The 24,822-nt window shown below is 51.4% G+C and overlaps 10 protein-coding genes across 10 annotated transcripts; 4 read left to right on the plus strand and 6 right to left on the minus strand.

Moving 5' to 3' along the window:
* Positions 1-138: 138 nt before the first annotated feature.
* BJX68DRAFT_265862 (uncharacterized protein) lies at positions 139-633 on the minus strand (the record flags this gene model as incomplete). Its single annotated transcript, XM_071045335.1, has 2 exons — positions 139-368; positions 474-633. The coding sequence occupies 2 exons, from the start codon at positions 631-633 to the stop codon at positions 139-141; spliced, it is 390 nt and encodes a 129-aa protein (XP_070900349.1).
* A 985-nt stretch (positions 634-1,618) lies between these two features.
* On the minus strand, positions 1,619-2,350 carry BJX68DRAFT_64610 (uncharacterized protein). Its single transcript, XM_071049544.1, has 2 exons — positions 2,118-2,350; positions 1,619-2,042 (listed from the first exon to the last, which is right to left on the minus strand). Exons 1-2 carry the CDS (start codon positions 2,264-2,266, stop codon positions 1,817-1,819), a joined length of 375 nt encoding a protein of 124 aa, XP_070900350.1. The 5' UTR covers positions 2,267-2,350; the 3' UTR covers positions 1,619-1,816.
* Positions 2,335-5,683, minus strand: BJX68DRAFT_64603 (coatomer subunit gamma). Its single transcript, XM_071049543.1, has 6 exons — positions 5,353-5,683; positions 4,961-5,271; positions 3,940-4,906; positions 3,544-3,891; positions 2,680-3,498; positions 2,335-2,631 (listed from the first exon to the last, which is right to left on the minus strand). Exons 1-6 carry the CDS (start codon positions 5,426-5,428, stop codon positions 2,399-2,401), a joined length of 2,754 nt encoding a protein of 917 aa, XP_070900351.1. The 5' UTR covers positions 5,429-5,683; the 3' UTR covers positions 2,335-2,398.
* A 1,022-nt stretch (positions 5,684-6,705) lies between these two features.
* BJX68DRAFT_265864 (KH domain-containing protein) lies at positions 6,706-7,852 on the plus strand (the record flags this gene model as incomplete). Its single annotated transcript, XM_071045336.1, has 2 exons — positions 6,706-7,102; positions 7,158-7,852. The coding sequence occupies 2 exons, from the start codon at positions 6,706-6,708 to the stop codon at positions 7,850-7,852; spliced, it is 1,092 nt and encodes a 363-aa protein (XP_070900352.1).
* A 1,777-nt stretch (positions 7,853-9,629) lies between these two features.
* Positions 9,630-13,034, minus strand: BJX68DRAFT_64712 (putative LPXTG-motif cell wall anchor domain protein). The gene is made up of 2 exons (XM_071049545.1): positions 11,718-13,034; positions 9,630-11,620 (listed from the first exon to the last, which is right to left on the minus strand). Exons 1-2 carry the CDS (start codon positions 12,858-12,860, stop codon positions 9,845-9,847), a joined length of 2,919 nt encoding a protein of 972 aa, XP_070900353.1. The 5' UTR covers positions 12,861-13,034; the 3' UTR covers positions 9,630-9,844.
* Positions 13,035-13,213: 179 nt separating this feature from the next.
* BJX68DRAFT_235378 (uncharacterized protein) lies at positions 13,214-13,552 on the minus strand. The gene has a single exon (XM_071039881.1). It carries the CDS (start codon positions 13,482-13,484, stop codon positions 13,293-13,295), a length of 192 nt encoding a protein of 63 aa, XP_070900354.1. The 5' UTR covers positions 13,485-13,552; the 3' UTR covers positions 13,214-13,292.
* A 1,991-nt stretch (positions 13,553-15,543) lies between these two features.
* Positions 15,544-17,440, plus strand: BJX68DRAFT_64724 (uncharacterized protein). The gene is made up of 3 exons (XM_071049546.1): positions 15,544-15,905; positions 16,621-17,238; positions 17,428-17,440. Exons 1-2 carry the CDS (start codon positions 15,749-15,751, stop codon positions 17,148-17,150), a joined length of 687 nt encoding a protein of 228 aa, XP_070900355.1. The 5' UTR covers positions 15,544-15,748; the 3' UTR covers positions 17,151-17,238; positions 17,428-17,440.
* A 261-nt stretch (positions 17,441-17,701) lies between these two features.
* On the plus strand, positions 17,702-19,801 carry dspD (putative protein-tyrosine phosphatase; the record flags this gene model as incomplete). Its single annotated transcript, XM_071042912.1, has 1 exon — positions 17,702-19,801. One exon carries the CDS (start codon positions 17,702-17,704, stop codon positions 19,799-19,801), a length of 2,100 nt encoding a protein of 699 aa, XP_070900356.1.
* A 532-nt stretch (positions 19,802-20,333) lies between these two features.
* BJX68DRAFT_64765 (putative S-adenosylmethionine-dependent methyltransferase) lies at positions 20,334-21,603 on the plus strand. Its single transcript, XM_071049547.1, has 2 exons — positions 20,334-20,460; positions 20,575-21,603. The coding sequence occupies exons 1-2, from the start codon at positions 20,393-20,395 to the stop codon at positions 21,554-21,556; spliced, it is 1,050 nt and encodes a 349-aa protein (XP_070900357.1). The 5' UTR covers positions 20,334-20,392; the 3' UTR covers positions 21,557-21,603.
* On the minus strand, positions 21,603-22,910 carry BJX68DRAFT_64778 (putative nicotinamide N-methyltransferase). The gene is made up of 3 exons (XM_071049548.1): positions 22,896-22,910; positions 22,264-22,830; positions 21,603-22,200 (listed from the first exon to the last, which is right to left on the minus strand). Exons 2-3 carry the CDS (start codon positions 22,712-22,714, stop codon positions 21,650-21,652), a joined length of 1,002 nt encoding a protein of 333 aa, XP_070900358.1. The 5' UTR covers positions 22,715-22,830; positions 22,896-22,910; the 3' UTR covers positions 21,603-21,649.
* Positions 22,911-24,822: the final 1,912 nt, after the last annotated feature.

Here is a 24,822-nt window from a genome sequence, read left to right on the forward strand (position 1 = left end):
CCTCGACATAAGACCATTCGTCTTGAAGACAAAGTTTTGTCCCAAGATGTCACCCGCTTCGGAACCGTTCCAGACTGGCCAAAAGGGGTACACCGGGTACTAGATTGTCTCGTGCACACGCCGGGCTGTAGAGAGATATTACTCACCTCGACGCATATTAGGATCCAAATGTACCACAAACGAAGCCCAAACCAGACTCATCAGCTTTGCCAAGTTCTGGAGAGCTCTGTTCCCGCCAGCATCCACATTACTAAACACATAATCCAGCTCGACGGAGTGATGGGACCCTAATCTCGGCGCCGAATCAGGAGCAAGGATACTGGTTCTTGCCGCGTGTGCCGTCCCTCCGGCTGCTTTCCAGGCGTCGACTGTTCGGCGGTGGGATCAAGTTTCCACGACATTAGTGTGGAAAGCAGTAGTCTGTTTCCATTGCGTGCCGCGAGCTGCAGTTTCTTTTTCTGTTGGTGCCCAACCTGTTGGTAGGCCTAGATCTTTAGGGTAGAGCTTCTCGATCTCTGCGATTGTAGCACTGTCAGCACCGCCCGCTGCTATGAACGCTCGAACGTCGGCGTCGGTGGCGACGGAGTCCACGAAGTTGAAGACGGCGGCTTCGTCTGTAGTTGTTGTGTACATGATGGAAACGGGACAGGATGAGCCTTGTCGAGGGAAGCGGTTGGCCGTCGAGAAGGAAGTCCCCATCGGCCTGGGTGAGCCATGGGCCGAGGCCGGAGCTGGAGAAGACAGGAGTGTTGCTGACGTTCAAGGCAACGGATAGCGATTCGATGGATAGCTTACGCAGGCACTCGAAAGGACTGCAGGGTTTCGCACACCCCGTAGTCGTGGTCTGTACGGATCCCTTGTGTAGAATTCAGGGTCTTGGATGTTGTACGGCCACTTCTCTGCCATCCCGCCGCTCTGCATGATTGCAGCACGGAATAGACCGCGGTCACGACCGCCATAGGCGATAAGCTGTTTGCCGACTGACAGGCCGCCAACACTCTGGCCAAAAATGGTGACTTTTCTCTCGCATCGCCGCCGAAAAAGCCTATGTTTTCAGGGCCCAGGTTAGGGCGAGGCCTTGGTCGCGCAGGCTATTGCTGGAGCTGCCGTGAATGGCGACCTTGTCAGAGCCTCAGAAAAGGCCGAGTGCGTTGAGGCGGTTACTAATGGATACGGCGATGAAGGGGTGCCCTGATCCTGTGCCTTGAGAGACAAAGATAGCGAGGTTTGTATGGCGCGACGAGCCGCTGTAGAGTCCACCTCGGTAAGAGACAACGTTAGACAAATAAGATCGGCTATGACACAATGGGCATGTGTGTATAAACCCGTGAATCCAGACTGCTACTGGTATTCTCCCAGAGGCATTGGCGCTGGTTGGGTGGATGATGTTCAACGACAAGCAGTCTTCTGACATGGGATAGCCGGGGTTTGCCTGTGATCGTTCTCAAAAGGCAAAACAAGATCATTGAATCGCGCATGACAGACTTATCACATATTGCATGCACACATCCGAGTACTGGGTACTGGACCGCCAATCGAGCGCCTTGCCATGTAGTGTTGAAGCTCTGGGGGCCCTCAAATCGCAGATCTCCGACGGGGGGGTTGAGCATAGGGCAAGCCTAGGAAAACATCTTGCTTCTGGCTGGATGAGTGGTATCCCTCATACGGTCCATTGAAGACCGTTACTGAAGGGCCGGAAGCGCAGACGCAAGTCGCAACCAGTGATAGTATGGTCAGAGAAGGAAACATCTTGAGCTCGGAAAGCCGCCTCTAGCTCTGTCAGACTGGTACAGCTTCTCTCTTAAGCCCCTTTGCTCTATGATATGATAGTAGACAAGGTCTCCAAAAGGCACTTCCGAGCCGATAGGGCGCACCTGCAGCTCCGAAGCAGGACAAGGAGCCGATGCCAGACTGCCGGTAGAGAAATTGATAACTTGATAAGAGCAGTTCGAGTCAACGGCTCTAACAGGTCGAATGAAACATACTTGCAGGTGTGGGCCAGCTTCATATCGGCAATATGCCGCGGTTTCGACATGACAAGACTGCCGACAATAAAGCTTATCAGTACTCAGTAATCCACCCTTACAACGAAGTAGCGAGACAAGCACAATGTATACTCTTTTATTTGCCAAGATGCAATCATCAGGTTTAAGACACAAAGCTTGGAGAAGAAAAGCGAAGAGAATATAGAAAGCAAGAAACAATCATTGGGGATTGGACGCCTACACAAAACATTCGTCGCATCTAAGGTCACTGACACCTGCATTATAGACGAGGGGAAATTGGAGGAAAAAAATAGATGATGGGAGGACGCGTCCAAAGATCATGATGCAAGGACTCATCACTGCCATAATATACCTCTGAGAAAGAATAAACACACCTCCATTACGTCGCGACCTTAGGCTAAAGAAGCAATCACAGCAGCCGCGACACCTTCTTCTTCAGCGCGCACGGTAATCTTTGTTGTGACTCCAGATTTGCTAGAGTATGCCATCTTGATGAGGGCCGTCACTCGGCCGCCTAATACAGTCTTTCCGAATAGTTTGAGGGTATGTGTGCTGTTGCTGAGGGCCACGTCGGTGCCTTCGAGAGGTTGGAGGGAGAGTGCAGAGACGAGTTGCTCGGTGGCATCTGTGACTCCGTCAGTACGGTCCGAAAAGGCGCAGCGAGTATACATACCGGTAATGCCCTTCATGTTGCTGAGTTGCAGAGTCTCGCTAACTTCCTCGCCATTTGCCCCCGTTTGCTCCCAGACGTGGTCAAAGCTGCCAGCGAACGTGGGAATAACATAATCACTGCCTGTCAGTTCCAGGTCGTTGACCTGGTATTCATCCTCGTAACCACTATCTTCTGGCTCTCCAGTTGTTGGGTCGATCTCCTTGCTGGTGAATTTCAGGTTATTCGTGAATGAGACAACAGGAACGCTCTGTTCGCCCTCGAGTTTCTTGAACGTGACATATACAACGCCCGGCTCGTTGGTGCTCAGTTTAGGTGCAGGAACAATGAACTCTTCCTCCAGGGCATCTTCCTCGGACGGCGTCGCAACAACGGTAACATCTTCCAAAACAGTATCCGGAAGAGTATTTTTGATGTCGTACTGCAAGACAATATGCTCCTTGAAAATGTGCTTGACGGCAGTGACAACGTACTCCGTTTCGCTTTCACTGAGTTCCACGGGTACGGAAGATTTGAGCAAGGTGCCATACGCCCTGAGCTCGGGAATCTGCATGAGCTGCTCGGCATACTTCTGGGTAGCCGCTGCAGTAGCAGCTTCGGCCACACCGTTCGCCTTGGCACCTTTAGGAGGACCGGTGGATGGTGCCTTAAGCGTAGGTGTAGCGTGATTAAGCTTCTTGGTTCGTTCTTCAGCCAAGGCTTGCTCGAGAGTGACGACAGGAATGGTAGAAACGTCAAATGCGGCGGCGAAGGTGTCTTTGTCATTAGATGTCACATACATGACAAGCTGGTGTTCGAACGTTGAAAGCGAATACATTGATTCTAGATGATTTAGTAAAGCAGGTACGACGTCGGAGCTGGACTTACCATTCTTGATGAACACGTCAGCCACCGCGTCCTCTTCAGCCATCAACCGAAGGTTTAGGGCCGCACGATCACGGACTTCGTCGTCGGTATCATCGAGGCACCGGGTAAGCAGAACAGAAACGCTGGACTTGACTTCGGGATCCTTCTGGCCCACACCGAACTTGGCCAAAGCTGTCACAGCAGCAGCTCGAACAATGGCGTTTTCAAGGACCACTCTGTTGTAAATGTACCGAATATACTTTGTCGGCTGTGACGTTTTCGGGCCCTCGACACCAAGAAGATGCAAAACTCGGACAGAGAGTTTTGTGAACTCGCAATCCTCGATGAATTCACACAGATGAGCGAGAGCTGCGATTCAAGTTAGTAGAGAACAGATTATGTAGATCAACCTCTTACCGTCCTCTTTGCTCTCGGGAACAAATTTGATAAGGTCGAACATGCTCTCAACGACGCTCCGCTTGAATTCATAGCCACCCTCGTCTCGCAATATACCACTGAGGAAAGAAAGCATGCCTGCTTGCTTGCTTGGGAACTTCAAGCACAGGGTTCGAATGGCTTCCACAATTGTGATCTTGAATTCATCAGTGATATCAGCCATGAAGCCCGAGATTTGCTTCATCAGACGGTCGACGCTAGCTTCGTTGCCGGTCTTCAGGAGTGTGGTGATGGCGAAGGTGGCGATCGACCGGTTGGAATTGGAGATTAGCGATTCAATATCAGGGTTGCATACGTTTACAACGTGAGGCTTAAACGACGCGAATCGGTGGAGAATGCGGATGGCTGCGAACTTGGTGATGGCACGGGGCGAGGAGAGGAACAGCTGGAGGACATGGACAGCTTGAGACGCCTCCGCATCGGTAACATCCCTTATGTCGCAGATTGCCTTTGCAGCCTCGAAGTTCACCATCTCGTGTTTGTGCCGAAGCCATCCATCCAACATCTGCATCATCGGCTTCCTCAGGCCTTGATCCTCTTCGGCCAGTTTTGCGGCGAGTCGCACGAGAAGAACAAGGGCAGCGGGGCTCTTTACCACGCCCGCAGCGCCGTACTGTTGGACCATCTTGACAAGTGCCATACGGTCGTGAGAACGCATCTGATACAGAAGACCAATTGCATGATATTGGGTCATAAAATTTGACTGCGAGATGGCGTGGGCCTGGGAACTGCCCCCGAATCCAAGGAAACCAGTCGACTGCTTTGATGACGAAGCGGCTTCTTGAGTCTCGCTCTGCCACCTGCGGACCACGTCACGCGCAATTGGGAGAAGGTGATATGAGGAAACTAGCGCGGCGGAGGAGACGGAGGGGGTCTTGTCGACAATGGCCGTTTTGATCAATCGCTCGATACCCTGTACAGTCGTTGCCTAAATACTTGTTAGATGACCTTACCGTACCCCAAGCTTGTTAGAGAGACTCACATCGATGATGCGGCACAGGGCCCGAATAGCATTGGCTCGGTAAAGGACGTCACTACCGACTGCGGTATCCTTCATGATAATGCTAGTGGACATAATAACATCTTCGGCCGTGTTTGCTAGCTCCTTCAAGATGAGGTATACCATCTGCCGTAGTGAGGGATCCTTGTTCTGGAATAGTTTTGAGATGCCAAAGAACAGGGTAGTTGCTTCATTTGTGGGGAATTGTTCGCCAGTGAAGACAAGGACGGCAATTTTGGTCAGGAGCGTGCGGCATTGCCGTGGGGATATCGGCGAAGTATTGAACAGCCGTGCTGTAACGGGAGAACAGACACTATGTTAGTGAAAGCTCCTCCGGGTAATGATGCAGCTGCGGTTTGGGAGTGGCCTCTCACCATCTTGGAAAACAGAGGTCCGATCCAGCTTTATCATAGTCTGGTCGGCATCCTCATCCTTTTTCATGTAGCTCATGATAGCGAGCCGCTGAACGTGCAGCAGAGAGAAGCCTCTCTAGCTTGCTCTTCGTCGGGGATTCGTGTGCTTGCGGGGAGAGGTCAGGGTCACGGAGAGGGACCCAGATAATGTGGGTTTAGATGTTCGGATTGCGCGATTGATAGACAGAAGGAAGAGATTCGGATCCTAGCATGCCCTCATTATCTGGTGGAGAGGAGGGAGGAAGATATAACGCCGAAGGGTAACCGGCCCGGACAGCAGCTTAAGTTGATACCTTCAACAGTCCAACTCCCAAAAGGTGGCCTCCCGTCGTGTGGGTGTCTACTAGCCACACTGTGGCTGGAATCAAACACTGCAAACTCGCCCTCTTCATAATTCGATCTCATGCACCTATGTATGGGCTTCATGCTCAGAAGGTATTCTTCTTTACTGACTATCTAGTTCTCTAACGGTCGGCGGCAGTAAAATTTCACAGTTTACCCAAGTCAGTTGGGACAGAGCATTCTTTTGATACACCCGACCGAGTCTACGCAGGTTTCATCCAGCACTAGAAGATAGCTTAGTATGAACACTTGGAAGTGGCCCTACGCTTGTAGTGAGAAACATCAGAACAATGTACAATAGTTGATGTATATAGTAATATACAGTATTTTATTGTCTACTCCTCAAGAAGACCAAGGGGTCGAGCAGCTCTGCTGCCTCATACTCCGCCTTTGTCATTTCCGCACCAAACAACCACTGCGGGCGGACGACTGCTGGAGCCAACCGAAGCGCTCTTTCTCCCTCTCCAGGCTTTTTGTTCCACTTCAAGTTCCAACTTTCTTCACTCCTCGTTCTATCCTACCACTCTCCATATACTGTCCTCCCTCCTCAACTCTTCTTTCTCCCCTCCTTTCTCCTTCCTCTCTCCCCCCTCCTTCACTTCCCCTCCCGCCAGATCGTCCGATTTCTGTTCCTTTCGCCGTCCCACGTTCCCCCGCCCAACCCCTCTGGATTCTGACCCCCCGTCCTCACGACTCCGCGTCAACCCATTCTCCATCTAGAACTCCTCTCGAATATCCTTCCTCCGCCTTTCCACAGCTCATCCTGTAAGTTACTCTCTCATGAAGCCGCTGTTTGCCACCGACGTCTCTCCCGTGTGCGCAACCAGGAACTAGACGCCACTGGGTGTCACCTCCGTTCGACACGCGATAGTTTCGAAACAATTGATCAACATCCTTGAAACTAACTTATGAGGCAGTCCACTTCATCACTCTATCTATCCTTCAACCTACCTACTCAAAACATTCGAAAACATGGAGCCTACTGACATCGACCTCCACGAAACACCCGATGCTGGTGATGTCGACATGATGTCGCGTGAAGCTCCCGAAGACGATGTCCCCGTCTCCGAATCCATGGAGACAGATTCCCCCTCGCAACTGGGTCACGTGACTCTACGTGCAATCATCTCATCCAAAGAGGCCGGGATCGTGATAGGCAAAGCAGGCAAGAATGTGGCTGATTTACGCGACGAAACAGGCGTGAAAGCCGGTGTGAGCAAGGTCATTCCCGGCGTCCACGATCGCGTCCTTACCATCACCGGTCCTTTGGCTGGCACTGCGCGAGCTTATGCTCTCGTCGCAAAGGGATTGCTGGAAGGTGCCCCGCAGATGGGCATGGGTGGAATTGTCTCCAATAATGGCACTCACCGTAAGCCTCCCCGCAGCAACACCTATTACTAAGTATCAGACTGACCTTTTTTCAGCTATTCGCCTCCTGATTTCCCACAATCAAATGGGCACCATCATCGGCCGCCAAGGTTTGAAGATCAAACATATTCAGGACGCCTCAGGCGTGCGAATGGTTGCTCAGAAGGAGATGCTTCCCCAATCTACTGAGCGTATCGTTGAAGTACAAGGAACCCCCGAGGGAATCGAGAAAGCTGTCTGGGAGATTGGAAAGTGCCTAATTGATGACTGGCAACGCGGAACGGGAACCATTCTGTACAATCCCGCTGTTCGCTCAACAGTTGGAGGTAGCGGTGGCCAAGTGCACCATAATGGTGGGAATGGAGAGAGCTTCAGCAGCCGACCTTACAACCGCACTGGTAACGGCGCTGACTTTAGTGACCAGTCCGGCGGTTATGGCAGACGCTCGAACCCTGACACTGGCAACCGCGGTTACCCTCTTGTCACCGAAGACGGCGAGGAGATTCAGACGCAGAATATCAGCATTCCGGCTGATATGGTTGGGTGCATCATTGGTAGAGCTGGAAGCAAGATCACTGAGATCCGCCGGAGCTCTGGAGCCCGCATTTCCATTGCCAAGGCTCCCCATGACGAGACTGGAGAACGCATGTTCACCATCATGGGAAGCGCTCAGGCTAACGAGAAGGCTCTTTACCTTTTGTACGAGAACCTTGAAGCTGAAAAAACCCGCCGCAGCCAGCTGCAAGAATAATTCCTTGAGATGCCTTTGACTGACCGATTCACCACTTCTCAATCTTTCTTGCCCAAATACCAGAATTGTTTGCGTCACCTCCGCGTTCCTAATCGCTTTCCCTGTCGCTCCTGTGTTTCTTCCTTAATATCTTCTACCGTGCATCTTTCTGGTCAACCAGAAGCAAGGAATACGCCGCAAATTGGGCATCACGCGAGGTATATTATCTGATCTCCATGTCTTTTCGGATCCCAGCTGATCGGACAGGTGAATTACCAGCGTGATTTGCTTCGCCTTAGTCAACTTCGTCGTTCCCTGGTGCTTTCTTGCCTCTGTTTGACCACTCCGTTCCTCACCCTACTTTCATTGCCGCCGATTGTCACCCATCACCTGTCCTTTCTCGCCCATCGCCTCCCATATCCTGAAACCAATTACGATTCCAAGATTGACGACTTTAACTTGAATATCTTTATTCCGTCTACTTGAGATTTTCTCCTATGTGGCACAGCTACCTTGAAAATGTTATGACGACCATCGAATATGTGAAGCCTGTGCCAGCTTGTTATTTCCATTTCCTGCTTCGAGCGGAAAACTTCATCATGCACATTGATGTTAAGTCTACCAGCTGGGAAACAAGGAAGCAAGGAAGGACGGCTCAAGAAGCATGGTCAACAAGCACCATGTGAATTTCGCGCAGCAGACGGCCGAGAGTATAAGACGAATGATTATGACCTGTCTTTGCCATTCAAATTTTTGTAGATCGTAGTCTATGGTAACCTTGTACGACTTTGGGTCTTTAGTGGAACTTGGAGTCTTGAAAGTCTCCATTTGCTATTGCTAGGAAATAAGCAACAGGCACTAGCGGAAGCTAGTATAGAAAAAGATTAGTTTGATCAACACAATGGGCCAGACTGCAGGTACTCCGTACACTTTGTCTTTAATTGTACGCACGCACATATCTACATAACTCGATACGGCTTCTTTGGCATCACTTTCGGGCGGTCGTCTCATGGCCAGGTAAATAGATCCGCTCATACAGTCCTTTTCAAGAGCATCAGCATCCCTACCTACGCTGCAGAACTTATTGAGAACCCAAGCCTATAGATTAGAAGCAACCTTTCTCTTACTACAGAGTAGTTTGGTGTGTGCCGCATTAGGTGCAGTCGGTTTAGGGACAGCTGTGTCAAGCATCGTTTCAAGTACTACGAGCGACGCACGACTTGGAAGGCATACGCAGCAACAACCCTGAATTATCAACTCGCTCTCCTATTATCTGAGTTTATCGGCAAGAAACCAAGTAGTGGATGTAGTCTGATCATTCACCGGCCGCAAAGTGATAGAGAGAATTCGAGAATGCATTACATGTATTTGTACATAGAAAGTAGTTAGAAAAACGCACCTTCATCCTATCAATGAACATAGAAAGGCAGAACTGAAAGGAAAAAGAAAAGAAAAGCACCAGTTCTCCAAAAAGCCAAACAGAAAAGCAATAACAAGAGGGCAATACAGAAAGATGCCCGTGATGATCCTTTGAAACCTAGGTACAATAGTAGACAATAATAATAGAGATAAATATGATGCCATCCATACCCATGCCAGTCGCTCAAACAGAATGAGAATGAGAATAAATGAACCTCGTCAAGTGTATCATATTCAAGTTATGCATGCATGTTCCATTTTTCAAGTCAGGTCAGGTCAGGTCAGGTCAGGTAATGCCATTGCTCAGATCTCGTCGTAAGGATAATTGCGTGTATGTCTTGAAGCGGCGCAAGAAAAAGGACAAAGACGAAAAGGTAAGTGTAAAGCGCAAAAGCAAGAGTCATTATAGAAAAGCGCCATGGTGAGGAGCTCTCAAAACGCCGGCTAAATTAAAGAATCCAGATGGTGTCGCTTGCGTTCGTTATATGGGATGTTGAATGGTGTGACGTGAGAATTGTCTTTTGAGTTCCCGAGGACCAGCGGAAAATATGGAAAGAAGGGAAGAGAAGAAATCTATTGAATTGGTAACGACGGTCAATCAATGCTGTCGTTGAAGGATTTGGATTGCTTGCTATCGACGGTCGACATCGGGCGCTGCCTGATGCCGAGTCTGCGGCCTCCGAGGCTGTTTGTCCGAAATCGATTCTGCGAGATAGGGGTGTAGCTGGCGGCTAGTTTACTGGACGGAGCAACAATCTTCGTCTGCGGGGTTTCCTGGCGTGGAGAGATTGGTACATCGTCCGCGGGGTTTTCCGAGGCGGTCGATAATCCGTAGCGGCGGGATCCAGCTTGGATATTTGCGCGGGGTATTGCAGGTGTATAAGTAGACGGTGTCATCAGGCTCCGACGCATAGGAATCGCAGATTGTGAGGTTGGGGTTCGCGGTTGAGAAGACCGCTGGTACTCAGCAGCTGATGGCGTAGCCTGGTACGCAAAGGTGTTTCGCTGTCGTGGCGCTGGTCCTTGCGTGGAAGAAGCTGCCCCAATGTCCGTCATACTCCTCGATATTGACCGGCCGTGGGGACTGCGATGTTCTGCGCCCTCGTCATCCTGCAGCCTCCTTGCGCGCATGGATACGGAAAGTCGGCTCAGCCTACTCCCGGTCGCCGGTGAGCTCGGCGAGTGCGTTAGTTTGGTGTTTTGCGCAGATGTCTCCGGCGAATGGTGATCGGTGTGATTTGCAAGGCTAGCACGGCGTGCTTCAAGACGGCTTGCGGCCCTGGGGGCACTTTGTCGTCGGCCCGCCTCTTCAGGCTCCTGATTGACACTCCTCCTGTATGATAGCGTCGGAGTGATTGTTCCTTCATCAGTGCCATTCGATTGAGATAACCGGAATAACGCATCTTCGCCAGGCGACTGCTGTTTGGTGTGTTGCTCGTCCGACAGGGCAAGGCATAACTCTGTCAAACTGCGACAGACACTGTCCACTTTCCGTCGCGATTGTCTCTCGGCCGGCCCATATCCATTGACAACAGAGACGCCCCCAGACGGTGTTTTTCCCGTTCCCAATAGCTGTGAGAGCGCCATGGCATCCGTTGCCGTAGCCTCCAATGCTGTATACACTTCCTTGCTCACTGAGCTTCTAGCCTTGACCAACGCAGATTGTAGAAGCGGGTGCACTGGACTTGGCACTGTGATTGTATCGGACTCACCGGAAGCGCTTGTTCTCCGGTGGCGGGGAGACGATGACATGGTTGTTACTGTAGTAGTCGCAGTACGTGGACGCTCTCCAGATACCGAGGTAATGGCTTCCTGAGACGATGGGGGTAGCTTTCCGGTCAATTCTAATTTCTTAATCCGCGACTTGAGATCCTCCAGCTCATCCCAGACAGTAGAAGGCGCCGTGGTAGAAAGGGTGGATTCTGTCCCATCTTTTTGCGACCGCTCGAGATCGTAACGCGGCTTCTCCGTAGCCTCGGAGCCAGAAGCCTGTCGACTGCTTCGAATAGTAGAAAGCGTGGAGTGGCGGAACGATCGCGAATCATGGAGAGATGAGCGTCGCTCTGAGTTAAGCTCATCTTCAGGGCTGGCGCGACTCAGTCGGCTGCGAGGAAGTCCGATCGTCGAGCGCGCGCTCGAGGTGAAACTTGTCTGCGGCGCCCGGCCATGGTCCTCCAGAGGATGGGCAGATGCCGAGTACGAATACGGTAAAGAGCTATATCGCGTTGATGGGGAGGTGTTTTGCGAATTCGCATGCAAGGGGCTTTCAAAGGTATTTGAACGAGGTAGTTGATCGGGAGACGGTGTCACATCGCTACTGACACGAGACGTTGAGGAGCGGAATCCATTACCGGACATCCTAAATCGCGACTACACAAATGAGATAATTCCTTCGTCAGTTCACAAACTATCCACAATCAAACAGTCTGGGGAGAACTCTAATAAACCCCGGAATTAGCTCACTTACCCGTCTAAGTTCGGAGCGACCCAAGGACTCGCGACGGCCCGAGTCCGACCTGGCAATGTTTAGGAATATGTCCTCATTTTTGGCCCGCGATTCATCGGTAACTGAAGACCGCAAGCCATCCTGATGACTGTGCCTCTCGACGCCTTTGACGGCAGGGCCATTCTCGTCAATGTACGATCGCCCTTGAACAAAGGTCGTGGTGGACGATGGCATTCTCCTCTTTACATCCGGAGGTTCCTGCTGGGAGTACAACGTTGATTTGCGACGCTTTTGTGCATTGGGACTCAGCACGCGAGCGGTTGGGTTGGCGTGCTGGGAGAGCGCAGAATCACACCCCTGGGTTGTAGGAGATGGGCTAGGAGGAATTCGCCGAGGTTCTGATGCCGCTTGAGTTTCAACGTGAGACAAATGGAGGTTTGGTACGGATTTTCGGTGCCTGTCATACAAGGAAGGATGCTTGGGGGTTGTTGTTGAGGGAGATTCCGACGCAAGTGTACTACTGCGGTCGACGCTGGCAGACTTGAGATGCGAGGTCAAAGCGATCTTGCGAAGAGGTGACTGGAACTCGAAACTGAAGCGACTCTGAGGGAGGCGTGGTAGAGCAGGCAGGGAAGGGGGTTGATGAAGGCGCGAGGGAGAGGAGGGCGAAGGAGATGAAGGAGGGTGATGGAGAGAGACGGCGCCGACGGAGGTTGATCCCGTTGTTGAAGTTGTGGTGCCGGCGAATGTTAGCGCGCCAGCTTTCCCCGTGTCACGGGGATCTCCCGAAACCGTGAGTCGTCGGTCAATGGCAGCAGAGCGAAGGCGGCCAGACGATTTGCTTCTCGTCAGGTAGCTCCTTTCGCTGAAGTACTCGGGTTTGGTGGTTGGGCTGGCTGGTTCCCTCTGATGCAGCTCAGTCCGGTACCTCGTCCGTGGCGTGAAATCCATGGTCGAGGGACGCGAAAGACGGGCGAAAGCGACGAGACGGTCGCTTGGGGGCGCATCTGTGTCTGGATGGACAATGGAAACGGTCTTTCGGCGGCGTCGAGGGTCCAAACTTGCAGGATGGTTCTCTGTTGCCGGAGTGGGAGTGGTTGGAGAAGGCATTCGAGTGCCAACAAATCCTGCGTCGTGGAGCATCATGCAGCGCTGGTCAGGCATCCAAAGGATGCTGCATATTTAGTCCAATTCAATAGATAGTGATGCTTTGAAAACTCATCCTAGTAGACCAGTTTGCATGGAGAAATTTTCTGTCTCCTGGGCGCGACTCTCTATACAGTAGTACACAAAGTGATTAATAACTACGCCATACATCACAATCTCTGCATGGTCTCTCCCGATCCGATTTGCTAATAATACCGCTTTCATCCACAGAAAACAGGGCGACACTGACAAAAATAAAACAAAATGAAGGACCTGTCCACTATTCTTAACGCTGTGAGTGGTCGGGAGCTGGAATATAAATCTGGCCTGTGGACCTCGCCGCCTTGTTACCTCATGGCTCGGAGAATAATTGCACTGGATCAAGCTGACAGGTATTACTGTTCATACTCCAGACTACTCCGTAGAACTTAGAGGGCTATTTCTTGTATCTTAGGTGCGTTCTTCCGCCGGAAATCCTATCAAAGGCGTGGCTAGAAAAATAAAGAAATCGAAAAGTACAAAAGCCCCACTGGGTCGTGTTGTCATCTTATACTCCAGTTCCTCTAGCAACAGTATGCCCCCAGTCACGAACCGTGGATTAATGCCATAGTTCCATGGTTCCGATGCTGGCAAGCGAGCCATGTTTGCAGCTCCGAGACAAATGGAGGAGAGGATAATCTCTCACACAGATTTGATATCACTATTTAATCCAACTAAAATAATATGTGGGATGACTGTAAGTAATATATTAGGAGTATTAATTAATATTGCTAAAGTGCAGTTATCTGTTGTGATATAATAAAAGGCAAAATATCCATGATCTACTCAGGGAAGCCTAGTCTAACGGTCATGTCGAGTCTCCAAATCTCCAGCTATTTAGACATTGGACGGAGATTCTCCAGACGGATATGTGTGCCGTCCGTGGAGCAACGAATGGTCGCCTCCATGAAGTAAATTTGGCTTACCATTATTGTCTGTGAACTTTAAAGGGCCGAAGGCTGCGAGTCTCGTCCGACTTATCGCGACCTTTCCGCCAGCAACGGCTCTCAAAGCCTGCTTTCTCGGACGTCTTGTCTGCAACAACTTGATGGCTTTAAATCATTGCCATAATCTGGCTGATGGCCTCGAAAGATTGCATCCTGCTCGGTTCTCCAGGTCTCCGTCTTGTGTATGCGATTGCGATCAAAACCATGGAACTGGAGGAACGAGTGATCCGAAACTCGCCCTTGTCACTGCCAAGATGTTCTATCCATAAGACATAATGGACTGTGATGCAAATGATTGAGACCCAACCGTGAAACTAGCTCCCACAGAGGCGGGATACTCAAGACGAGGAAGCGATTCCCGTCCTCTCGATTGAATTGTTGGCACGTCACTGGGGGTTTGCAACCATAACATGAAGCCGTTGGCAACCAGTGTCATATGTTCAGACGTTGGCCACATGAAACAACCGCGAAGCTTTGGCAGGGAAACGCTCAGAAGAGACCGTTGCGCTAGATTGTTTCAGCATAAACTGCGCGCAACGAAGACTTCGTATAGTTCCTAAATCAGCCATCGCCATGAGTCCACAACTCTGCCGCGGCCCGCAAGGGTCGTGAGGAAGGCATCAAGTAGATTGAACTGGCTGTGCTCACCTTCCTGAAGAACCTCGCTTGAGCAACTCAATCACAGATCAGATGATTTTCCGAGGGAAATTGAGTCCATTGCAATCAAACATGACCCACCAAAGGCACCAAAACATCGCAGGTTGAAGAGAACTGAGGGTCCAAGTTCTTCTCAGTTTGTCAATTTCCGACTGCAAAAGCTCAAAGGATCATGCCAACGCGGCTCATATCGCGCGGGTGCGGGCACTTGCATATTGCCACTACTGTGGGCTGGACCGCTGGTTTTTGTTGAAACCTGAGAGTGGGAGACAAGCTCCATGATCACCAATGGCTTTCAGAAGGGCGTAATTCACATGTAGATAAGCTGGTGTCAATCCGCAAGAGTACAGGCCAATGGAGACAATCTTGGGCGTTAATCATGATGCCATGATGGAGCAGCGCTCGGAAGTTGAAACTCGAGATTCCCCAGAAGTTGATCAGGGTACACGTGACCGTGGGGAATTGAGGCGTGATAGTCAGAAATAGTATCGGTCTGGTGCGTTTCAGATTCAGCCGAATCCACTTCGCCTCATCAGTTCGAACTAGCGCGCGCTGGCTGTGTTTCACCTGCAGCATCGCCAACACGGCAGCGTTCGTCAGAATGATTGCTTGCCCATTTTTCGGCGAGGTTTCAGTGGTGGCAGTTCGTAGAGCTTCCCCGTTCCAGGGGTCACTGTCTGGGATAGACTGGCGCACCTGGTTACAGTCAGCCTTTTCTGTTTCATCGTCTCGAGCTAAGTAGCGAGAGGAAGCATTTCTGAATGTCGCAATGCGGCCACTGTCTCGTAAAAACAATCGGTCGACCGACTGGCAATTGATCTCAGCTCCAAACTTTTCTTTCCTCTCAAGCATTGTTGTTGTTGATTCTTTTCCAGGTCTTCTACCGTTTCCTGTTGCTGCGTTTGGCTTTCCTTTGAGGCAGCGCTCGAGATATACTCCAAATCAAAAACCGATCACACTGCAATTTCGCAAAGGGAACCGTGCTCGTAAAGAAGCGGGTCAGGCGTTCATCAGCACGATCATCAAGGATTCGAGGTTCAGTTATCTTCGCCTGCAGGAAATTCAAGTGTCGCATGACTATTGAGACCGTGGGAGGCGCGTCTTCAGACTCTCGCAGCTTCAAGTTGCTCCCGCGTTGAAGACGCAATCGTCCACATCAGTTCTAGAAGGCTTCTTTGAGGCTTCGATTCTTCGACTTGCCGTCCTTTGGGCGACAGAGTTTGGTGCTGGTATTGCGATCGCTGGCGGGTGTGGCATTGGCAGATGAGCATCCTGCGGATCTCGTATCGCCGCGGTATCGATTCATTATTGTCATTTTGCTCGCTGACAGGGCCACACCAACGCCCAGGGCTTCGAGCCTTCAAGGAATCGAGGCCATCTTGTTGTTCGAGGTGGGGACGAGAAGAACAGAGAGTCCCAGGTAAGTAGTATGCAGCTTATCCAAGTTCATGCCCTTTATTTGCCTCGTTATGCTCCCTGTTTGCCATTTGGAATCCCGATGACAGTCCCTGCACATGCCCTTGTTACACACAGCAGAGGGAGACGCCCGGATGAAAAGCTCCAGAAGCAATTTGACTATTTGCATCAGAATCTGGAATTCATCTGACTTGGCTGAAAAATGCGTTGCGATCTGTGTGGCTTCTCCCGATTCAGGTCCACCCCTCCGTTCTATACCCACCCCGTTCATCTGCTTCTGTTTCCCCTCCTCTCTGCAGTCTGGAGTCTGAGTTGCTCCAACTTCCTCCGTTCCAGACACCCCTCCAGCACAGAGCAGCGCATCTCGACTGGCTCGATGCGAGAAGTGTTGGGAGGAGCTGGCCTGTGATTTGCGATCGTTTAGCGCCCTGATGCAGCTTCCAGCCTCTCGAACCAACCTGGGCGGCTAAATTTAGAGCTCCAGCGATGGCGGGTTTGTGGCTCTGCGCTGTGGTTGGCTTCGCCCATCTCGCTGACCGGGGCCCGTCTTCCTCCTGTTCCACTTGCGTTGCAGCGGTCATTGGCCGTCCTTGAAAAACGCGGCCGACTCTGGCCAATCCCCAGCACCAGTGCCCATCTTTTTCCCTTCCCGTCTTCTGCGACACTTGAAGCTCGTTTCCAGCTGTATCAGTATTGCTTATGTACCGGTATTATTCCAGTTTCAGTGTGCTTTGCATCTCTCCAGGCGCTGCCATCGTTCCTCCACTCACTCTCACTGCCTCTTGTCTTTTGGCTCGTTCTCAAGGGCCTTTTTTTCTCTTCCTTCTCATGCGTGACGGCCTGGTGTCTGTCTCTTTCTGATTCCTGTCCCCAATCTCCAGCGCTCTTCATCTCTTCCCTCATCTCTCAAGGCCTCTTCCTCTTCCTCCCCTCCTCACCACACGCCCCTCCCTCTCTGTGTGGGCCTCGTACCTTTCAACCTGCCCTTCGCCCTTCGTCGCTGCTGTGGGCAGTCGTTATAAGGCCATTCTCCTGCATTTCCCTCCAGGCCGACGCAAAGAACCGTTCCTTTCGTCATTCCCAGGGAACGACTGCCCACACGACTTCTACTCGGAATACCGGGTGGCACATATTCCTTCTATATCACCTTGACCGTTGCACCCAAGAGGACCACTTTGTTTTTGTTCTTTCTCATTGGCCCCTCTCTCTATATTCTTCTCACCCCAGTCTCTTGACATCGCTCCTTTGATCCTCCGAACCGTCCTTGCGCCTTGCAGGAACCTCCACGTTCTCTTATACTGTTCTCTCGCTGACAGATCCCAATAGCGAACACTCTGGTATGTGGCCTCGATAGAAGTCCATTGTTGGTCGAGCTGCTTTCCGTCACTTTGATACTCTCGTTTGCCTTTGCCGGGCTGTGGAATAAGCGCCTTCTTGCGTCTATCTACCCCCTCTTCATCCAATAACTTTATTGTGATCACTTGCGAACCGGACTGATCGTCGGTCTGGTTTCACTCTCCTTGCAGCTCTGCTTCCTTTTCTTTCGGCGGCTTCCACATTTGAACCGCCAACAAAATAAGCTGAAACATGGAAGCTGATTATCCTCTGTGCAAAAGGTCGTTTGCGCTGGTAGCAAGCACGACTCTCCCCAGTCTTCCCAAGTCTGCTCACAGGCACTGCCCGCCGGATATAACACCGCCACTATCTGTCATTATACCTACTACTACACCCCAATCCTGCGGCGATTCCGGGAGGGCGTCTCCTTTCAAACGCCGGTGTACCTCGCAGCTTGATCTCACCATGCCCGTTCAAACTAGCCCACCGTCGCTGCCGGATTCGTTTCCATCATTTATGTCGGTGTTTGGTGGGGAGTCGCATATCTCGCTTGGAAAGGAGGAACAACATCCGCAAATCCATCCACTCAGACTTCCGACTAATGTTACGGTCAACACATCGCGACGTCCCCTTCCTTTCCAGCACCGTGAGAGCGTCTCCTCTGTAACATCTGGATCCGCTGATTCTTCTCCAACAACTACCGTCTCAACTTTCGACTCGCCCATCACATCCGATACTTCTCCGGGGTCGTCGCCTGAATCGCCAACGTCGATGCCGCTTTCATACTCAAAATTCATAGCTGCGCCGCGCAATTTCGAAAATCAAGCGCTCTCTACGGCACAGAGCAATCTTTCCAAGATGACGTCGGACCTACCCCAGCGGCGACCTGACTCCCCGGGGAGGCGGGACCGTAACCTTAAAAACCTCTCATTGAGAATGCCTCCACCGCTCAGTTCGTCACGTCCTTCAATATCAACTGCTTCTATAATCGAAACAAATTCTCAGCACCATTTGTCCGCTCCTCCTTCGCCCATAAATATGCCTGCAAAGGGTATGCGGCGGAAACCTGCCGGTCTTACGATCCGCACCCCGGGATTTGATCGCTCTTTCTCCGGCAACATCCCCGAACTAGTTCCGCCAACTCCCCATGGCCGACTATCATTGCGACACACAGAATCGTCGCCTTCTCTTACCTCTGTCTTTTCGCCGTCATTTGGCCCTAAAGGTGGCATGTCATTGCCGCGACCGAGCACGCAACATGGTTATCGGCGGCCGTCTGCCGCTGCCTCCGAGGATAACCTTTCGCCCGTGCCTTCGGTTGCTGGCGAGGAGCCAACACCGGAAGGGATCTTGCACGAATTGGCGGAAGAAGATGACCCGCCGCTCGATTCTAGAGAATCTGCCCAACGCAGCGAGCGCGGCTACCCTAACGGACCCATTCAAATATATGATTCCGGTGTGTTTTTGTACCTCGAGCCGACAATGGAAGAAGCTTCCAAGTTTGACGTCGTCGTAAATGTGGCCAAGGAGGTGACCAATCCGTTCAAGAAGACCGATGGCTCTCAAACAGTAATGAGTACTTGGCGCAATGGAGCTGAGAATCTCAAGCGACAATCGTGCTCAACACCTTTTACAGCATTTTCTGACACATCCTTCAAGTCGGCTTTCGAGTACCTTCCTAGTGACGAGTCGACTCCCGCAACACCGCGCAATGAACCGTCTGGGCCGGAGTATGTCCACGTAGGGTGGGACCACAATTCGGAAATTCTGGATGATTTGTACCCACTATGTGAGCTGATTGACTCGCGGATATCCCAAGGGAAAAAGGTCCTTGTCCACTGCCAACTTGGTGCAAGTCGATCTGCTTCCCTGGTAATCGCATACGGACTGTTCAAGAACCCGACCTTGGATTTCAACGCCATGTACGAAACAGTCAAAGAACGGAGCCGGTGGGTCTCGCCGAATATGAGCCTCATCTATCAGTTGACGGATTTCCGCTCGCGGTTGGTGCGTGGCTCACGGCCTTCTTCTGGGGACTGGTCATGCAGGGGTTCAGCGCCCCAAACTCCGCTCTCTGGTCGAACCGGGTCTCAGGCCGACATTGCAGCTGGCAGTCCTGATAATGCCCAGCTATCATCGAATACGTTCTCACAAAGCTCCTTCAGCTCTAACTCTCTCTCTGTACCATCCACCGACCGCACAACGCCCGTGTCGGCCAACAGTTTGGGGTTTCCCAAGTCCTTATCTAAGAAGCGGAGCGTTTCACCAAGGCCCTTGGCTCTGCGACAAAGTTTTTTCAACCCAGAAATAGGAAAGGCAGAATCTATTCGCACCGCTGGGCCTTTCAAGGACGGGAAAAGCGATGACCCGGCTATGGATGCTTTCAAGGAGCCTGCCCTTTTTTCTCCACGAACAACAGGCTTTCTGGCACCTCGTCCGCGCCCGTTATCGGGAATTATGGAGAATGGTCAACCGAACGGCCTTCCACTGCAGATTGCGGACCCTCGGTCGCCTCCGCAAGGTCAGGAGCGGCTGATTATGAGAAACATCGACGAGTTTTTGTGATTCGACACCGACTCACACTCGCGAAATGATTCCATGACCACCTCGCCTTCGCTTATATCTTCTTTTTTTTCCTACGGAATTTCCTCATATATTCACTTCAAACGACTTCACGACCGAAAGCAGGCTTTACGGTTGTTAATTGTTGCATTCACATTCCATTCGTCCACTCTATTGCTGCCATTCTTCCAGCCATCGAGCTGGGCATGGCATGCTTCATCTTGGCGTCCTGGGCGTTCAAAAGAGATAAAGGTTCGGATACTCGTGCCTATTAACTTGTAATATTATTGCGATATGGTTGGGCTGGTGGGCGATCTACACCCCCACATACATTCTTTCTATTTCTTAATCTGTGATGGCGGTCGTATACCCATGGGACTATCAGAATACATGTTATGAACTGCACAATTCTTACTGAAAACATATCGTAGTGATTGTAAATGTACATCATACCAATGCTTCCAAAGTAATGCTGGAACTATCTACTCACCTGTAGACTGAGGGGATCTCAGTGCGGGCCGAACAACAACCCGAGATTTTTTTCCTCCTCTCCTGACCTCGCTCTGCCATAGCGTAACGAGACCGATTTTCAAAATGGCAGACTCTTCAGATGACCCTCATCCATCCCATCTCTCTCCTAGCGAACTAGGAACGAAAGAATAGTACGTTTTATTACAAGAGCCCTCACTCCCAAAGCTACCCCGCTACTACCCCTCGAAAACCACAGGAAGTCGAACTTCAACTCGCATGTATACCTTTAACTGACAAGGCCCCAGCTGGGAAACATTCTACTCCAGAACCCTAACGCACATCTCCTCAAAACCAGACCGCGGCAATGCCGTAACCTCCCTCTCCTCCTCCTCCGCCGCCGAAGTTGCCGACAACAACATCTCAGACAACGAAAGTGAAGACTCCTACAACGCCGACTCGGACCCCGGCACCTCCTGGTTCTCCGAACACAACGCGCCCCAAAAGGTCCTCTCCTTCCTTACGCAAGATAAATTCCCGCTCGCGCCATGCAATACACTCCCCGCGACCCGGCAGGGGAGACTGAAAGCGGGGAGGCCACTGAGTGCCACTGAGAAGGACGCGCAGCCAAGTATCTTGGACTTGGGTACGGGGAACGGGAGCATGCTTGCTCTTCTAAGGAAGCGGGGTGGGTTCCGGGGGACAATGGTTGGGGTGGATTATTCGGAGAAGAGTGTGGAGTTGGCAAGGGAGTTGCAGAGGTCTAGGAGACATGAGGCTTACTTGTCGGGTTCTGATGAGGAGGAGGAGGAGGAGGAGTATCATGGGTCTGCGGATGAGGGTGAGGGTGAGGGTGATAACCCAGCAGACGCAGACGCAGAAGAGGAATGGGAGGAAATCCGCTTCGAGGAGTGGGACATCCTCAACTCCGGCGATGATCTCGCCTCCGAGAAGCTAGACTGGTTTCCGTACTGCAAGGGCGGGTTTGATATCGTCCTTGACAAGGGGACGTTTGATGCCGTGTCGCTCATGGTTGAGAAAAGCGAGTGTGAACGGTACCCGGGGATTGCGGCGGACTTGGTTCGCAAGGGTGGATTTATCGTTGTCACCAGCTGCAACTGGACCGAAGAGGAGCTTGTGCGGTGGTTTACTGCTCCTACGGCGACTGGGGCTGGTGACTCGGAGAAGGCGGCGAAGCTGGTCGTCTGGGGAAGAGTGCAGTATCCACGGTTCAGATTCGGAGGGCAAGAAGGGCAGGGCGTTTGCACGGTGTGTTTTCAGCGTGTCTAATTGATATAGTCTACAGTCTATAGTCTATATCATAAATCGTATAAACGCATGCCCCATGAAGTCGTCTTTGAACCCTAAACCCCGGGCTCGCGCTCAAATTCCAGAAGCATGCCTCAGCAGCGCAATAACGCACCACCTTGTCCGATTCCCAGGCCCCTCTCCCTCTCTAACCTCAACCCATTCTCTCCTCACCTCCTCTCCTTCCGCACTTGAGATCAAATCCCGCTCGAATATTTCCTCGATCTCCAACCCCATCTCGACAGCCGTCGCAAAGAACCCAGCCACACACTCTCTTCCCGTATGAAATCCCGCGACAACCCAAACTATCCCCCCAGGGGCAAGGAACCACTTCATCGTACGCGCGAGGTTCTCGTGTTGCGAGGGCATCCAGTAGCAGTCTGCTGCAATGATTCGCGTGTAGGCGGCTTTGCGGGAGACGGCCCAGGGGTCAGAGGAGAGCTTGCCCCATTCATGGGGGACTATTTCGACGGTACTTGTGCTTGTTGCTGGTGAGGAGCTGAGATTATGTGCGACGTTGAAGGATATTGCGCCTGAGGGGCCGAGAGCTGGGGAGAAGGGATGGTCTGTGATTGTTATGGATGAAGCGCCAGCGAGCGCGGCAATGATGGATGGGAGTGCGGCGCCTGTCAGATTTACTTGATTAGCAACCTTCTGACAATATAGGTGGGAAGATAAGGGGAACGAACCAGCGCCTAGCTCCAAAACCGTCTCTCCTTTGACTTTCCACATCCCCGCGTCGCTGTCATGAGCCCGCTCTAACCCATCCGCAACAACCATGCCTGCGCTCCATAATATATGCGCAAAGAGCTTCCGCACCTCGTCCACTTCATTCGCTTCCGTCTCAGCTGCATCCTCCTGGTTCCGGTCCTCCGATTGGCCCGGGTACGAAGGGACCATGATTGTGATGTCGCCGTAGCGTGGAGAGGAGTACAGAAGGTGTTGGCCTGGGTCACCATGGAATTGAGGTGCGTCGTCCGGGAACAGGGTTGAGAGGGAGGAGGAAAAGAGGTCTTCGGCGCTTTCGTCGTCGACATCCTCAGCATCGGCGCCGGGGTCTGTGGTTGAGATGCATGGGTCGGAGGGAAGAGGTTGGTCTGCGCGGCGGCGGGGAAGGGCGCGCAGGCGCGAGTGAAGCATCTTTATCGAGGGCTGGTGCGATGCATTGATGTGGGAGATAGAGGGGGGATAGGAAAACTGCTCTTGTGAAGAAAACTCGCCGAATTTTTGTTGTTGTGAAGGCAAGACCCAGCCCACTATGGCCAATCAGGTTGCGGGTTCAGTGAACTTGGAAGTATACAACGTACTACTAGGTACTCACCAAGACCTCGTCGAGCAGCACTTGGTTATTCTAGCTGTATCTTCCCAATGTGCCTATCAAGATACTCGTCACGGCGCTTGTCGAGTTGCTTGGCTAATTCCTCGATGAAGCTTATTGCAAATTGTAGGTGGTGGTGGATCACTCCACATGGGAGACCCATCAATGATAAGGCGAAAATGCCCGGCTGTTCCCCTTCAATATCCAATTAGTTCCCCATGCAATGATCGGTACTATGCCGTTGCTCTTCTGTTACTGCCTGTGTCCGTTGCGTGTGCAACCAGCTGGAACAGCAAACCGTCTGCTTAACTTATCCCGCATTTCCATGGGTAAACCCTGATGTCAGGATGAGCGGGCACACGATCAAAGTCATTGCAGGGGTTTTGGGGGTCGTGTAGGATTCTGTCAATGCCCGTCTTGGATCTAGATGCTCGTAAATTCGTGCTGCTGTCGCAGATATATGTATGGGAGTCAGGTCTGATATGCAATGGCGGGCAGAATGCCGATATGGCCGTTGAAGCCTTGGAGGGCGGTCTTCCCCACCGGATGTTTGTTGCGTTGTGGGTTTACGATTGACGTCCCACATTCGTCGTTCTTTCTTATCATTTGTGGTGTCGCGTGATGATAAGATTGGTCTTGAGACTCAGATGTTTGACAATGTGTGAGTGTGCAGCGATGCTGGAGGACAGCCCCGTATTTCAAGTCCGGATCCGAATCCTCATCTCGTAGTCCGCACAGTCGCGGACAATCTGGTAACAATGCGGGGGCGGAATTGGCTTCGAACCTTAGATCGTCTCGGTTCTTCTCTTCGGAGTTCGGGAAATGACGCTTCATGCTGTCGAATTGCGCCATTTGACGAGCTGGAGGGCTACTCGGGTAAACTCAGCATTTGAGCGGGCTGCGGAATGGGCTCGGAAATATATAACCGGCTCACAGCTCTCCAAGAACTACAGAGATCAAATAAAAATAGTAATGCTTAACATACCTCACCAGCCTGCGAAAAATGAAACTATTTCCCTGCGATTATTGAATAGCTTGACTGAGCTTAGCGATGATTATCATAATAATTGAACACCAATTGCTCGTGATTGGGACGCTATTTAAATTCATTATTGGCAATACTGAAGATCTGAAAGATAAGCTGAGATACCCGGTGAGCAATGCGACAAGGCCCATTATTGTTATCTTGACTGCGATATCGGATGCCTTAGTTGAGTGAACAATTTCAATTAACCATGTTTCATCCTCTGTTCAACGAGTGGGAGAAATATTTGGACAGCAGCAAGCAAGAAAAAAAAAAGTTGGCAAGATGAGAGCTGCACATGACGTTGCACAGCATTGACCTTCTGAACTCCTTCCACCTGGCCATCCTGATAGGTGGCGTAAATCGCAGCCCCGGAACAGGGTCTGTACTATTTGTTACAATCAGTGGCAGAGCACCCGTGTAATACCGGTACCTGGGTAAGCCCAACCTGGAGCTGGAGAGTCGGAGGTAGTTCCGCAGGGGGGATGATAGTCAGGTTCTCAGGTTTTCTGACCTGCAGGTGGTGCGCTCAGGGCTTGTGGAATGGATCATTATTATCTGAGGTGATATCGACCGACTGGACTGACCCTCGGTCGGCCAACAGTCTAGCCAATTAACGCTTGAGGCTGGCTCAGATGACATCACTCTTTGCCCTAGACCGGGCGATAGATGGGTATTTTGTGACAATACTCATACACTCAGTCTGGCACTCTGAGGCCACCACAGCCACATCATGTTACCTCGAGTGACCTGCGCTTTACGAGGTTAAATGCCTCAATATGGAGATTTTAGGCCATTTGAGTTCAGACTTCCGCTGGTTGTTGGAAATGTTGCCCTGGGCTTGAAAGTCAGAAGACTTTTTACCTAAAATCGTGCAGCATATAGGAAATCATTTGAAGATTAATA

Source organism: Aspergillus pseudodeflectus (genome assembly GCF_044049435.1).
Source record: "Aspergillus pseudodeflectus strain CBS 756.74 chromosome Unknown BJX68scaffold_16, whole genome shotgun sequence".
Lineage (NCBI taxonomy): Eukaryota > Fungi > Ascomycota > Eurotiomycetes > Eurotiales > Aspergillaceae > Aspergillus > Aspergillus pseudodeflectus.

Excerpts from the sequence above, each read along its gene's own strand:
- BJX68DRAFT_64610 (XM_071049544.1), bottom strand. The coding sequence starts at position 2,266 with ATGCAGGTGTCAGTGACCTTAGATGCGACGAATGTTTTGTGTAGGCGT. Across the intron at positions 2,043-2,117 it reads GCATCTTGGCAAATAAAAGA|TCTTGTCATGTCGAAACCGC; the intron begins GTATACATTGTG and ends TATTGTCGGCAG.
- BJX68DRAFT_64603 (XM_071049543.1), bottom strand. The coding sequence starts at position 5,428 with ATGAGCTACATGAAAAAGGATGAGGATGCCGACCAGACTATGATAAAG. Across the intron at positions 4,907-4,960 it reads CCCTGTGCCGCATCATCGAT|GCAACGACTGTACAGGGTAT; the intron begins GTGAGTCTCTCT and ends ACAAGTATTTAG. Across the intron at positions 3,499-3,543 it reads TGACGTGTTCATCAAGAATG|AATCAATGTATTCGCTTTCA; the intron begins GTAAGTCCAGCT and ends TAAATCATCTAG.
- BJX68DRAFT_64712 (XM_071049545.1), bottom strand. The coding sequence starts at position 12,860 with ATGCCTGACCAGCGCTGCATGATGCTCCACGACGCAGGATTTGTTGGC. Across the intron at positions 11,621-11,717 it reads GTCGCTCCGAACTTAGACGG|TCGCGATTTAGGATGTCCGG; the intron begins GTAAGTGAGCTA and ends TCATTTGTGTAG.
- BJX68DRAFT_235378 (XM_071039881.1), bottom strand. The coding sequence starts at position 13,484 with ATGGCTCGCTTGCCAGCATCGGAACCATGGAACTATGGCATTAATCCA.
- BJX68DRAFT_64724 (XM_071049546.1), top strand. The coding sequence starts at position 15,749 with ATGAGCATCCTGCGGATCTCGTATCGCCGCGGTATCGATTCATTATTG. Across the intron at positions 15,906-16,620 it reads AGAAGAACAGAGAGTCCCAG|TTTCAGTGTGCTTTGCATCT; the intron begins GTAAGTAGTATG and ends GTATTATTCCAG.
- BJX68DRAFT_64765 (XM_071049547.1), top strand. The coding sequence starts at position 20,393 with ATGGCAGACTCTTCAGATGACCCTCATCCATCCCATCTCTCTCCTAGC. Across the intron at positions 20,461-20,574 it reads GAACTAGGAACGAAAGAATA|CTGGGAAACATTCTACTCCA; the intron begins GTACGTTTTATT and ends ACAAGGCCCCAG.
- BJX68DRAFT_64778 (XM_071049548.1), bottom strand. The coding sequence starts at position 22,714 with ATGCTTCACTCGCGCCTGCGCGCCCTTCCCCGCCGCCGCGCAGACCAA. Across the intron at positions 22,201-22,263 it reads GGTTTTGGAGCTAGGCGCTG|GCGCCGCACTCCCATCCATC; the intron begins GTTCGTTCCCCT and ends TAAATCTGACAG.